We start from the raw sequence: 13,973 nt of genomic DNA on the forward strand, positions 1-13,973 counted from the left end.
TAAGTGTGAGTGTAGGTGGGTAAGGTACATAAGTGTAGTGTGAGTGTAGGTGCATAATGTATGTAAGTGTAATGTGAGTGAGTGTAGATACATAAGGTACTAAGTGTAATGTGTAAGTGAGTGTAGGTGCATAAGGTAAATAAGTGTAATGAGTGAGTGTAGGTGCATAAGGTACGTAAGTGTAATGTAAGTGAGTGAGTGTAGATACATAAGGTACTAAGTGTAATGTTTAAGTGAGTGTAGGTGCATAAGGTAAACAAGTGTAATGAGTGAGTGTAGGTGCAAAAGGTACATAAGTGTAATGTAAGTGAACATAAAATGTATAAATGTGCAAGTCTAACAGGAGTGTAATCTGAGTGTACTGTAAAGTGAATGTAAAGTGAGTGCAATCTGAGTGTAAAGTGGATGTAATCTAATTGTAAAGTGTGTGTAATATGAGTGTTAAGTGAGTGTAATCTAAATACAAAGCTGAACTCAGTGAGTAGAGTATAATATATAATTTGTCCCCATTACCTGAGCTGTACTCAGTAAGTAGAGTATAATATGTCATTTGTCCCCATTACCTGAGCTGTACTCAGTGAGTAGAGTATAATATGTCATTTGTCCCCATTACCTGAGATGTACTCAGTAAGTAGAGTATAATATGTCATTTGTCCCCATTACCTGAGCTGTACTCAGTGAGTAGAGTATAATATGTCATTTGTCCCCATTACCTGAGCTGTACTCAGTAAGTAGAGTATAATATGTCATTGATCTCCATTACATGAGCTGTACTCAGTGAGTAGCGTATAATATGAGCTGTACTCAGTGAGTAGAGTATAATATGTAATTTGTCCCCATTTCCTGAGCTGTACTCAGTAAGTAGTGTATAATATGTCATTTATCTCCATTACATGAGCTGTACTCAGTGAGTATCGTATAATATGAGCTGTACTCAGTGAGTAGAGTATAATATGTCATTGGTCCCCATTACCTGAGCTGTACTCAGTGAGTAGAGTATAATATGAGCTGTACTCAGTGAGTAGAGTATAATATGTCATTGGTTCCCATTACCTGAGCTGTACTCGGTGAGTAGAGTATAATATGAGCTGTACACAGTGAGTACAGTATAATATGTCATTGGTCCCCATTACCTGAGCTGTACTCAGTGAGTAGAGTATAATATGAGCTGTACTCAGTGAATACAGTATAATATGTCATTGGTCCCCATTACCTGAGCTGTACTCAGTGAGTAGAGTATAATATGTTATTTGTCCCCATTACCTGAGCTGTACTCAGTGAGTAGAGTATAATATTGTCCCCATTACCTGAGCACCATCAGACCTCCTAAACTGATGTACTGATCACTCTACATTACATGTTCCTATGAATCCTCTGTTCTAGGGGCCCCTCCATACCCCGAGGTTCCTGCATCCAGCATCCTGCAGTACCTACAGAGAGGAAATGTCATGAAAAGACCCTCCAGCTGCAAACCGGCTTTGTAAGTACCAAATCATAGGATGACACAGCCAGCCATCTTACTGACTTTTCCTTTCTCTGTAACATCATTTTAGGTTGTTACTTGCTGGCTATTGGCCCTATTAACACACCTAGAAATAAATCAGTAATGTTCTATATTCTGTTCTGTAATTTTTATTATTACTTTAGTTTTTATTGAAATTTATAAGTCAAGTTTACAAGACATAGCAAGTCAATATGTAACATTTTCATTAACTATAATACATTTACAAAGATAAAGTAAACGTATAAAAACGTAATATCTCTAGTGTTATAGGTAATACTCCACTGGAATACAAAGATAGTTATCTAGGTTAATACAACTGATATAAAATGAATTTCTTCCATGTAATTAGCAAGAGTCCATGAGCTAGTGACGTATGGGATATACATTCCTACCAGGAGGGGCAAAGTTTCCCAAACCTTAAAATGCCTATAAATACACCCTCACCACACCCACAATTCAGTTTTACAAACTTTGCCTCCCATGGAGGTGGTGAAGTAAGTTTGTGCTAGATTCTACGTTGATATGCGCTTCGCAGCAGGCTGGAGCCCGGTTTTCCTCTCAGAGTGCAGTGAATGTCAGAGGGATGTGAAGAGAGTATTGCCTATTTGAATACAATGGTCTTCCTCTACGGGATCTATTTCATAGGTTCTCTGTTATCGGTCGTAGAGATTCATCTCTTACCTCCCTTTTCAGATCGACGATATACTCTTATATACCATTACCTCTACTGATTCTCGTTTCAGTACTGGTTTGGCTAGCTACTATATGTAGATGAGTGTCCTGGGGTAAGTAAGTCTTATTTTTTGTGACACTCTAAGCTATGGTTGGGCACTTTATATGTAAAGTTCTAAATATATGTCTTTAAACTTATATTTGCCATGATTCAGGATAATCAGTATTCCTTCATTCAGACTGTCAGTTTCATTATTTGGGATAATGCATATGAATTAATATTTTTTTCTCACCTTGAAAATTTTCAATTGACTTTTTTCCCTGCGGGCTGTTAGGCTCGCGGGGGCAGAAAATGCTTCAATTTATTGCATCATTTTTGGCACAAACTTTTTTGGCGCAAAATTTTGTCATTTCCGGCACCGTAGTTGACGCCGGAAGTTTGTTCGTTGTTACGTCATTTTTTGACGCATGTGTGTTCAGACATTTTTTTGCGCCAAAACTTTTTTCACATTATTTAAGTCTCACTTTTTTGTTGCTTCTGGTTGTTAGAAGCTTGTTTGTTTTGCATTTTTTCCCATTCCTGAAACTGTCATTTAAGGAATTTGATAATTTTGCTTTATATGTTGTTTTTTTCTATTACATATTGCAAGATTTTTCCATTCATTGTTCCTGGATCAGAACATACTGAGGGATTCCTGTTTACTGAGATCAGTCCTACCAAAGCTAAGTTCATTTATTTTAAATGTTATGAATGTTTATCTTTAGCTATGATGTGTAATATGTTATCATGATAAACTTTTACATGCAGAATCCATTAGTATTTATGCTTTATATATTGCTATTCTTTTTACATCTTATGTACAAGATATACTTAGAAATTTATAAGAATTTTTGTCTGATTCTATTTTAAAGGCTTTGTCTGACATCCCGCCTTCTAATAAATTTTTAGGTCTTTTTCAAACTTCTTTTTTAGTTGATGAAGTTTCAAATGACCAACAACATATTGAATTATCCTTCTCTGATGGTATTTTTTTTTCTCATTCAGAATTTTTCTTCATCAGATATTGACACTATCAAATCTACTTTTTTATTTTTTAAATAGAGTACATTTGTTCTTTGTTCAAAAGATTATTTTGGATATTTAAGTAACTAGTTCTTTGGATTTTAAAGACTAGCTAACATTTAAATTCTGCTTATTTATCTTCTGTGATTTCTTCAGAGGTTTTTTCCACTTCCTGATACTAGGAAATGGAATAGTTTGAGAATTTTCTTTTAGTCCTTATTTAAGGTTTTTAAATTATATTCTTTGCCGGCAGTTAGTTTTGAGGAAAGATTCCCCAAGTTAATGGGGCTATCTCTACTCCTGTTAAATATACTATTATTCTTATAGCAAATAGTATTTATTTTTTTCCTTCAGATGGTTGTATCTTATTTAAGGAAAATTATTTTCAGGTACTTTTCTTAGACCTGTCATTTATTTGGCTGATGTTGCAATTGCTTCATCTTTCTGGTTGGATACTTTAGATCAAGTATCGGATTATGATTTGTTTAGCATTGTTAAAAGGACAAAATCTTCTACTCATTTGAGGTTCAGATTAAGTGCTATTGCATTGTCTTGTTTTCTTGCATTTGTTGTGCAAGTCCAGTGTGTTGACTGGTCCTTTAACTTAATTAACATGCTAATAATTTCATTTGTGTCTTCATTTTATTGAATATTTTTCGCAAATGAGGTTTAATCTATGTCTTTAGCTATTTTAGCTAGAAGAACTTTGTGATTTCAATCTTGGAATGCTAATTTGATTTCTAAAATCCATATTTCTTTTTTTCCAAGGTAATCAATTATTTGGTTCATAATTGGATTCAATTCTTTAACTGTTACTATGGGCTTCAAGATTGAGTTCTAAGACTAAAACTTTAAGCTTATATTAGTTTTCTGTTCTTACTAAAGAATGGAGTCCTGAATTCTTCCCCAAGTAACATGTTTATAATTGGAAGTATTTTTTCATCATTCAATTAAGCCTTTTTTAAGTCAGCTCCCCAAATTTGCATGTAGGTGCGGTTCTTATTCCAGCTTGGCTGGTAAGGGGCAGGTTAAGACTTTTTTGAAATTTGTTTGGTTCTATTCGGTCCAAACTTCTTAGACTTTGGGTACAGAATAGGATTCAGAGTAAAACCATCTGTGAGAAGTCTTTTTTCTCTATCGTATTCCAGCTATTTCAGTAAGACTAACACTTTCCTGAAGTGTATTCAGACCTATATGTTTTGGGTACTGGTGAAGCGCGGCTGGTCACCCGTTGGGGCTCAAGCACTGCTCAGACTTGGAGTCTTCTGGGGTATTTATTCCAGTTCCATCTCTAGGAACTGGGTTTTGGGGTTTTATTCAAGACTATTCATTGTTCCAAAGATAGAAAATCTTTTTGAATTGTCATATAAGTGTACCATCTTTTAGAATGGAGTTTATATGGTCTATTCTGCCTTTTTAGTCAGTGATGGCATTATTTGTTTACAATGGATACAATAGATGCATATCTTCATTTTCTGTTTTCATTCAGATTATTTTATTTTATGAGATTCTCTTTTTTTGACAAGTATTACCAATTTGTTGCTTTTCCTTCTGGTCTAGCGACAGCTCTAAGAATCTTTTCTAAGCTTCTCAGTGTTCCTTATTTGGACGGTATGGTGGTACTGGTTCAGTCTTTTCATTCTGTGGAATCTCATTCGATTCAACTTTGTTGTCTCTTCAAGACATGGTTAGAGGATCTTCTTATCAAAAGCTCCTTGATTTCTCACACAAGGGTCACCTTTTTTTAGGTTTCCAGATTAATTGTGTCAATGTTTTTGTCTCTAACAGACAAGTGACAAGTTTATTGGGTTCCGTTTGTCGGAATTTTCATTCTCTATTATTTCCTTCAAGTTGCTATATATGCATGGAAGTTTTAGGTTTCATGGCTGCACCATTGGATTCGATTCCTTTTGCTCATTTAGGAAACCTTTCCAGTTTTCTTATGCTGAAGAATGGTGCAGGGATTCTAGGATATCACTTTTTATATCTTTGAATCCTAATGTTTAACTATCTTTGATTCGGTGGTTAAGATCACCATCATTTAGTTCTATAGGTCTCTTCGGTTCTTTCAACCTGGACCATGATCTGCAGATGCAAGTCTTTTAGGTTGGGAGGCTGTCTGAGGATCTCTGTCAGCACAAGGGGTTTGGAAATCTCAGGAGGCGAGATTACCATTTCATATTTTTGGAACTCCGTGCATTCTCAGAGTTCTTCAGTTTGGTTTCTTTTTGAAGAAGAGACGTTTATTGTTTTCAGACAGACATTGTCACAACTGTGGCGTATGTCAATTATCAGGGTGGGACTATCAGTTCTTAGGCTGTGACAGAAATATCTTGGATATTTGCTTGGGTTAAATTCAGCTCCTATCTAATTTCTGTGGTCTTTTTCCCAGGTATAGACATTGGGAACCGGATTATCTCTGTTAATCAAGCTTTAAATCCGGGAGAATGGTCTTTTTACCCAGATATGTTTTTCAATTTTTCAGATGTGAGGGCTTCCAGTAATAGATCTGTTGGCATCTCATCTAAACAAGGAACTTCCCAGGGGCCTATTCAGGTTCGGGGATCCTCAGGCGGAAGTAGTGTATGCATTGACACTTCTTTGGAATTATCAATCTGCCTATATTTTTCCATCTCTGGTTCTTTTTTTAAAAAGTGATTTTCAAAATCATCAGAGAGCAATCTTTGGTGTGGCTGGTGGCTTTAGCATGGCCACACAGGTTTTGGTATATAGTTCTTGGTCGGATGTTCAGTTGCCAATCTTGGTTACTTCCATTATAGCCAGACCTTATATCTTAACTTTCATTTTTTTCATCAGGAATTCAAATTATTAATTTGATGGTATGAAAATGTTATGCTTAGTACTTAGTCATAGGAGTTTCTCTGACTCAGTAAGTAATACTATGTTGCAGGCTCGTAAATTTGTGTCTTATAGGATTTATTATCGAGTTTGGAAGATTTACATCTCATGATGCTCTTCTTATGAATTTTCTTGGCATTCTTTTAGAATTCCTAGGTTTTTATAGTCTCTTCATAAGGTTTTGTCTGCATGTTCCTTGAAAGGACAAATCTCTGCTTTTCCTGTGCTGTTTCACAGTAAGAATTGCTAAATCTTTCTAATATTCTTTGTTTTGTTTAGGCTTTGGTTCGTATCAAGCCTGTCATTAAGTCAATTTCTCCTCTTTGGAGTCTTAATTTGATTCTGAAGGCTTTACAGGCTCTTCTGTTTAAGCATATGCTTTCTTTGGACATTAATTACTTTTATGGAAAGTATTGTTCTTTTTAGACATCTCTTCAACTAGAACAGTTTTAAATTATCTGTTCTTTCTTATGAATCTCCTTGTTCTGATTTTTCATCAGGATAAGGTGGTTTTTCCTCATTTCAATTTTCACCTAAAGTTGTGAATTCTAACAACACTAGTGGAGGAATTATTGTCTTTTCATTGTGTCTTATTCCTAAGAATTCTTTGGTAAGATTCTTACATTCTTTGGATGTGGTAAGAGTTTTGAAATATTATGTTGAAGCTATTCAGATTTCAGACAGACTTCTAGTCTATTTGTTATCTTTTCTGGTTTTAGGAAAGGTCAGAAGGCTTCTGCCATTTCTTTGGTATCTTGGTTTAAGCTTTTGATTCATCATGCTTATTTGGAGTCGGGTTAATCCCGTCTCAGAGGATTACGGCTCATTCTACTAGGTAAGTTTCTACTTCCTGGGCTTTTTAAGAATGAAGCTTCTGTTGATCAGATTTGCAAAGCAATGACTTGGTCTTCTTTGCATACTTTTACTAAATTCTACCATTTTGATGTTTTCTCTTCTTAGAAGCAGATTTTGGTAGAATAGTACTTCAGGCAGCTGTTTCAGTTTGATTCTTCTGCTTATAATTTCAGTTTTTTTCATTTTAAAAATTGAAACTCTTGATTTGGGTAGTGGATTAATTTTTCAGCGGAATTGGCTGTCTTTATTTTATCCCTCCCTCTCTAGTGACTCTTGCGTGGAAGTTCCACATCTTGGGTATCTGCTATCCCATACGTCACTAGCTCATGGACTCTTGCTAATTACATGAAAGAAAACATAATTTATGTAAGAATTTACCTGATAAATTAATTTCTTTCATATTAGCAAGAGTCCATGAGGCCCACCCTTTTTTGTGGTGGTTATGATTTTTTTGTATAAAGCACAATTATTCCAATTCCTTATTTTTGATGCTTTCGCTCCTTTTTTATCACCCAACTTCTTGGCTATTCGTTAAACTGAATTGTGGGTGTGGTGAGGGGTGTATTTATAGGCATTTTAAGGTTTGGGAAACTTTGTCTCTCCTGGTAGGAATGTTTATCCCGTACGTCACTAGCTCATGGACTCTTGCTAATATGAAATAAATGAATTTATCTGGTAAGTTCTAACATAAATAATGTTTTATTACTTTAAATTAAAGGCTTCTATTGAATGAGAAGTAATTGTTAGCCTTATGTAGAGGAATAACGCTACAAGCAGGCTTTATATGACGCAGCAAAGACCTAGCCAACATACCTAAGGTGTAACACCTATTCACCCTCCAGGCAGGAAAAGCCCATAGAGAAGACTGTATATACATCTCTCACTTATGGGGTATATAGTTATAGTTTGTGATAGAGAACACAAAATTAGTTCTGTATTTTATACATATTGTAAACTGCTCTATAAAGTCTTTTTCACGTTAGTTATCTTTGCTCTGTGATGTCTGGCTATAGTGATGTTTACCAGATGTAATAATAAGCATTTGCACCATGTTATTCTGACCCAGATACAACATCATGAAGGCTTGCTGGGCCTGGAAGGCACGTGACCGCCTCTCCATCTCAGACCTACAAAGACGTCTAGAAGTGGGGAAGAAGAGTTCTGATGACCGGACGGTTCTGCTGGTCCCTGAGCTTGTGGTACCAGAGCTGTATGCAGGTGTAGCGGGGACCGAAGCTCTGAAAATGGAGACTGATTACACTGTCTTATAATGGTGAAACACACACACAGCGGATGGTCAAAGACTTGCTCATATCAAGGCAGGGTCCATAAAATCTCACTCCTTGCTCTATACAAAGCAGCCTTAGTTACAAGAACGTCTCTATGAGTAAATGAGAATAGGACACTCAGGAAGAACCAGCACTGGCCAGGTCACCAGTTATGGGTAACTCAGCACCAGTCTTGAGGGGACGGATACTTTCTCTGTGCTGTTGTTTCTGGCATCCTGGATGACTCTGAATATGAGTTCTTATCCACAAACTCTGTTTACAAACTTTATTTGGCTGACAAATCAGGGCCATATTTATGTTTAGCAGCAGATATTTACAGTCTGTAATAATGTGCAGTTCTGACAATGAAAAACTAACCATGTTTGAATTGACGGATTGCATCTCCTTTGCACATTGCCAATTTCAATGGGTGGTCTGTGACTACAAAATGTAATCTGATTGTTGATCGGTTTTGGAATGGATGTAAAACATAATTATATTAATGCTGCCCAGGCAGCAAATTTATTCAGCAAAAATGTACAACAGTTACCTCCGGTGTAAGGTGAAGAATACGGGTTTGTAGTACGTGACGGGAGACGGACACGTACTGGTACCTTAGAGGCTTTGTGTCTCTGCCTAAGATACATTTGTAAAACGATTGAGTTTTGACAAGTGAAATGCACCTTGTAGTGATTGTATAAATATTGTCCGTGTAATAAATATGTTTTTGTCATACTGATGTCTCTCTGTAACTGCCCTGAGACACGTGTTTACTGCTCTGTGTCATGTGTATGAATTCCTGTGCACATGGAAGGGGGAGCAGCGCTAAGGATTATTATTATTGGTTATTTGTAGAGTGCCAACAGATTCCGCAGCGCTAAGGATAGCAATTAGGGTAACTACTATGGGATATAAAGTAATATGTGGGACCAAATGACAGGGTCTATATTGGCGTCAATATATCTATAGTGGTGTAATGCAGTAGATGATAAATATATAAGAACCTGTCGGCTAGATTACGAGTTGTGCATTAGGGTTAAAATGCAGCGTTAAGAGGTCCTAACGCTGCTTTTTTTCCTAACGCTGGTATTACGAGTATTGAAATGACAGGCTCACTGCTCACTTTTTTGATCAGACGAGAAAATACCGCAAATCCACTTACGTCAATTGCGTATCCTATATTTTCAATGGGACTTGCATAACGCCGGTATTACGAGTCTGCAAAAAAGTGAGCGGTACAGCCTCTCCTGTCAAGACTGGTACCGCATTTAAAAGTCAGTAGTTAAGAGTTTTATGGGCTAACGCCGTGACATAAAACTCTTAACTAAAGTGCTAAAAAGTACACTAACACCCATAAACTACCTATTAACCCCTAAACGGAGGCCCCCCCACATAAAATAATATTTTTAATCCCTAATCTGCTGAACCGGACATCGCCGCCACTATAAAATATATTAACCCCTAAACCGCCGCCCTCCCGCATCACAAACACTAGTTAAGTTTTATTAACCCCTAATCTGCCATCCCTGTGTATGTATATATATCTCTCTGTGTCACCTCCTGTGTCATGTGCACGTATCTCTCTGTGTCACCACCTGTGTCATGTGCACGTATCTCTCTGTGTCACCACCTGTGTCATGTGCATGTATCTCTCTGTGTCACCTCCTGTGTCATGTGCATGTATATATCTCTCTGTGTCACCTCCTGTGTCATGTGCACGTATCTCTCTGTGTCACCTCGTGTGTCATGTGTATGTATATATCTCTCTGTGTCACCTCCTGTGTCATGTGTATGTATATATCTCTCTGTGTCACCTCCTGTGTCATGTGCATGTATATATCTCTCTGTGTCACCTCGTGTGTCATGTTTATGTATATATCTCTCTGTGTCACCTCCTGTGTCATGTGCATGTATATATCTCTCTGTGTCACCTCCTGTGTCATGTGCATGTATATATCTCTCTGTGTCACCTCCTGTGTCATGTGTATGTATATATCTCTCTGTGTCACCTCCTGTGTCATGTGCATGTATATATCTCTCTGTGTCACCTCCTGTGTCATGTGTATGTATATATCTCTCTGTGTCACCTCCTGTGTCATGTGCATGTATATATCTCTCTGTGTCACCTCCTGTGTCATGTGCATGTATATATCTCTCTGTGTCACCTCCTGTGTCATGTGTATGTATATCTCTCTCTGTGTCACCTCCTGTGTCATGTGCATGTATATATCTCTCTGTGTCACCTCCTGTGTCATGTGTATGTATATATCTCTGTGTCACCTCCTGTGTCATGTGTATGTATATATCTCTCTGTCACCTCCTGTGTCATGTGTATATATATCTCTCTGTGTCACTTCCTGTGTCATGTGCATGTATATATCTCTCTGTCACCTCCTGTGTCATGTGTATATATATCTCTCTGTGTCACCTCCTGTGTCATGTGCATGTATATATCTCTCTGTGTCACCACCTGTGTCATGTGCATGTATCTCTCTGTGTCACCTCCTGTGTCATGTGCATGTATATATCTCTCTGTGTCACCTCCTGTGTCATGTGCATGTATATATCTCTCTGTGTCACCTCCTGTGTCATGTGTATGTATATATCACTCTGTGTCACCTCCTGTGTCATGTGCATGTATATATCTCTCTGTGTCACCTCCTGTGTCATGTGTATGTATATATCTCTCTGTGTCACCTCCTGTGTCATGTGTATGTATATATCTCTCTGTGTCACCTCCTGTGTCATGTGCATGTATATATCTCTCTGTGTCACCTCGTGTGTCATGTTTATGTATATATCTCTCTGTGTCACCTCCTGTGTCATGTGCATGTATATATCTCTCTGTGTCACCTCCTGTGTCATGTGCATGTATATATCTCTCTGTGTCACCTCCTGTGTCATGTGTATGTATATATCTCTCTGTGTCACCTCCTGTGTCATGTGTATGTATATATCTCTCTGTGTCACCTCCTGTGTCATGTGCATGTATATATCTCTCTGTGTCACCACCTGTGTCATGTGCATGTATCTCTCTGTGTCACCTCCTGTGTCATGTGCATGTATATATCTCTCTGTGTCACCTCCTGTGTCATGTGCATGTATATATCTCTCTGTGTCACCTCCTGTGTCATGTGTATGTATATATCTCTGTGTCACCTCCTGTGTCATGTGTATGTATATATCTCTCTGTCACCTCCTGTGTCATGTGTATATATATCTCTCTGTGTCACCTCCTGTGTCATGTGCATGTATATATCTCTCTGTCACCTCCTGTGTAATGTGTATATATATCTCTCTGTGTCACCTCCTGTGTCATGTGCATGTATATATCTCTCTGTGTCACCACCTGTGTCATGTGCATGTATCTCTCTGTGTCACCACCTGTGTCATGTGTATGTATTTATCTCTCTGTGTCACCTCCTGTGTCATGTGTATGTATATATCTCTCTGTGTCACCTCCTGTGTCATGTGTATGTATATATCTCTCTGTGTCACCTCCTGTGTCATGTGCACGTATCTGTCTGTGTCACCTCCTGTGTCATGTGCACGTATCTGTCTGTGTCACCTCCTGTGTCATGTGTATGTATATATCTCTCTGTGTCACCTCCTGTGTCATGTGTATGTATATATCTCTCTGTGTCACCTCCTGTGTCATGTGCATGTATATATCTCTCTGTGTCACCTCCTGTGTCATGTGTATGTATATATCTCTCTGTGTCACCTCCTGTGTCATGTGTATGTATATATCTCTCTGTGTCACCTCCTGTGTCATGTGTATGTATTTATCTCTCTGTGTCACCTCCTGTGTCATGTGTATGTATATATCTCTCTGTGTCACCACCTGTGTCATGTGCATGTATATAACTCTCTGTGTCACCACCTGTGTCATGTGTATGTATTTATCTCTCTGTGTCACCTCCTGTGTCATGTGCATGTATATATCTCTCTGTGTCACCTCCTGTGTCATGTGCATGTATATATCTATCTGTGTCACCTCCTGTGTCATGTGTATATATCTCTCTGTGTCACCTCCTGTGTCATGTGCATGTATATATCTCTCTGTGTCACCTCCTGTGTCATGTGTATATATCTCTCTGTGTCACCTCCTGTGTCATGTGCATGTATATATCTCTCTGTGTCACCTCCTGTGTCATGTGTATGTATATATCTCTCTGTGTCACCTCCTGTGTCATGTGCACGTATCTCTCTGTGTCACCTGCTGTGTCATGTGCATGTATATATCTCTCTGTGTCACCTCCTGTGTCATGTGCATGTATATATCTCTCTGTGTCACCTCCTGTGTCATGTGTATGTATATATCTCTCTGTGTCACCTCCTGTGTCATGTGCACGTATCTCTCTATGTCACCTGCTGTGTCATGTGCATGTATATATCTCTCTGTGTCACCTCCTGTGTCATGTGCATGTATATATATCTCTGTGTCACCTCCTGTGTCATGTGCATGTATATATCTCTCTGTGTCACCTCCTGTGTCATGTGCATGTATATATCTCTCTGTGTCACCTCCTGTGTCATGTGCATGTATATATCTCTCTGTGTCACCTCCTGTGTCATCTGCATGTATTGATGTCTCAGTAATATATGAAGGCAGATGGTTACACAGCCGGTGCTACCTTAATTACAAATAAAACCAACAACAATAGTTTTGCATAAACACCACTAGCACCCAGTATATTTATTACTAATGTCTATGGACAAGAGACAGCACCTTTTTCTATCATGCATTTTACCCTCCCAGAAAGAGCACAGACTATAACTATAAAATGAATTAAACACAACAGAAGTTGCATAACGAACAAGAGGGGCAACGTACTCAATAGTATCAACCAATGAGCAATAGAAGGAAGGAGCTATTGGCTAATCAGCATTTGTAGGAGTTAATTATCACCCACTGGTGGGCAGTAGGAACTGAAACTGCTGTATTAGTTTTAATTTAAGGGATATTTCAGTGCAAGAATGACACAAAAAGGGGTTAAATAGAGGTAAAGTCCCAAACAAGACACAGCCAGTCCTCCAATCAGAAGTTGTAGTTGCATGACTCCGCCTATCCCTGGCTGCCGCCTGCTCGGTTGATGCAAGCAACACTTTACTTTATCTATGTGTTTATTTCTTGCGAGTACATTTAAACAGCTTTTACTTAACAAAATCAGTATATTTACCTACTGATCTTGTATATGATCTATAGAAAATTACAGTGCAGTGTCCCTTTAAACTCTATAGCTCTATCCTCCCATAATTTGTCACAATGGTTTAATTCAATAAGAATTTCTATCTATTGTCTGTCTGTCTAGCTATCTGTCTGTTTGTCTGATGATATGTCTATAATGTATCATTTATCTGTATCTGTCTGTCTCTATCTATCTATCTATCTATCTATCTATCTATCTATTTCTTTCTGTCTATCTGTCATCTATCTATATCTATCTCTGTCTATCTCTATTTCTATCTATCTATCTATCTATCTATCTATCAATCATCTATCTATCGATCTATGCCTGTGTGTCTATCTGTCTATCTTTCTGTCTATAATTTGTATATCTATCTATCTGCCTGTCTGTCTGTTTATCTAGCTAGCTAGCTGTCTATGTGTCTGCCTATCTATCATCTGTCTGTCTGTTTGTGTGTCTATCTATCATCTGTCTATCTATCTATCTATCTATCTATCTATCTATCTATATATCATCTATCTATGTGTTAGAGCACTCTGTTATTGCACAAAAAGGGGTTT

The 13,973-nt window shown here is 37.8% G+C and overlaps 1 protein-coding gene across 1 annotated transcript in view; it reads left to right on the plus strand.

The window, feature by feature from the left end:
* STYK1 (serine/threonine/tyrosine kinase 1) overlaps positions 1-8,358 on the plus strand; it is a 74,812-nt gene extending 66,454 nt beyond the window's left edge. The window contains exons 10-11 of the mRNA XM_053692799.1: positions 1,384-1,480; positions 8,020-8,358. Coding sequence (XP_053548774.1) covers positions 1,384-1,480; positions 8,020-8,224 — 302 coding nt within the window. The 3' untranslated portion in view covers positions 8,225-8,358. The remainder of the gene's footprint in view (positions 1-1,383; positions 1,481-8,019) is intronic.
* The last annotated feature ends 5,615 nt before the right edge of the window (positions 8,359-13,973 follow it).

This window comes from Bombina bombina, chromosome 9 (genome assembly GCF_027579735.1).
Source record: "Bombina bombina isolate aBomBom1 chromosome 9, aBomBom1.pri, whole genome shotgun sequence".
Classification (NCBI taxonomy): domain Eukaryota; kingdom Metazoa; phylum Chordata; class Amphibia; order Anura; family Bombinatoridae; genus Bombina; species Bombina bombina.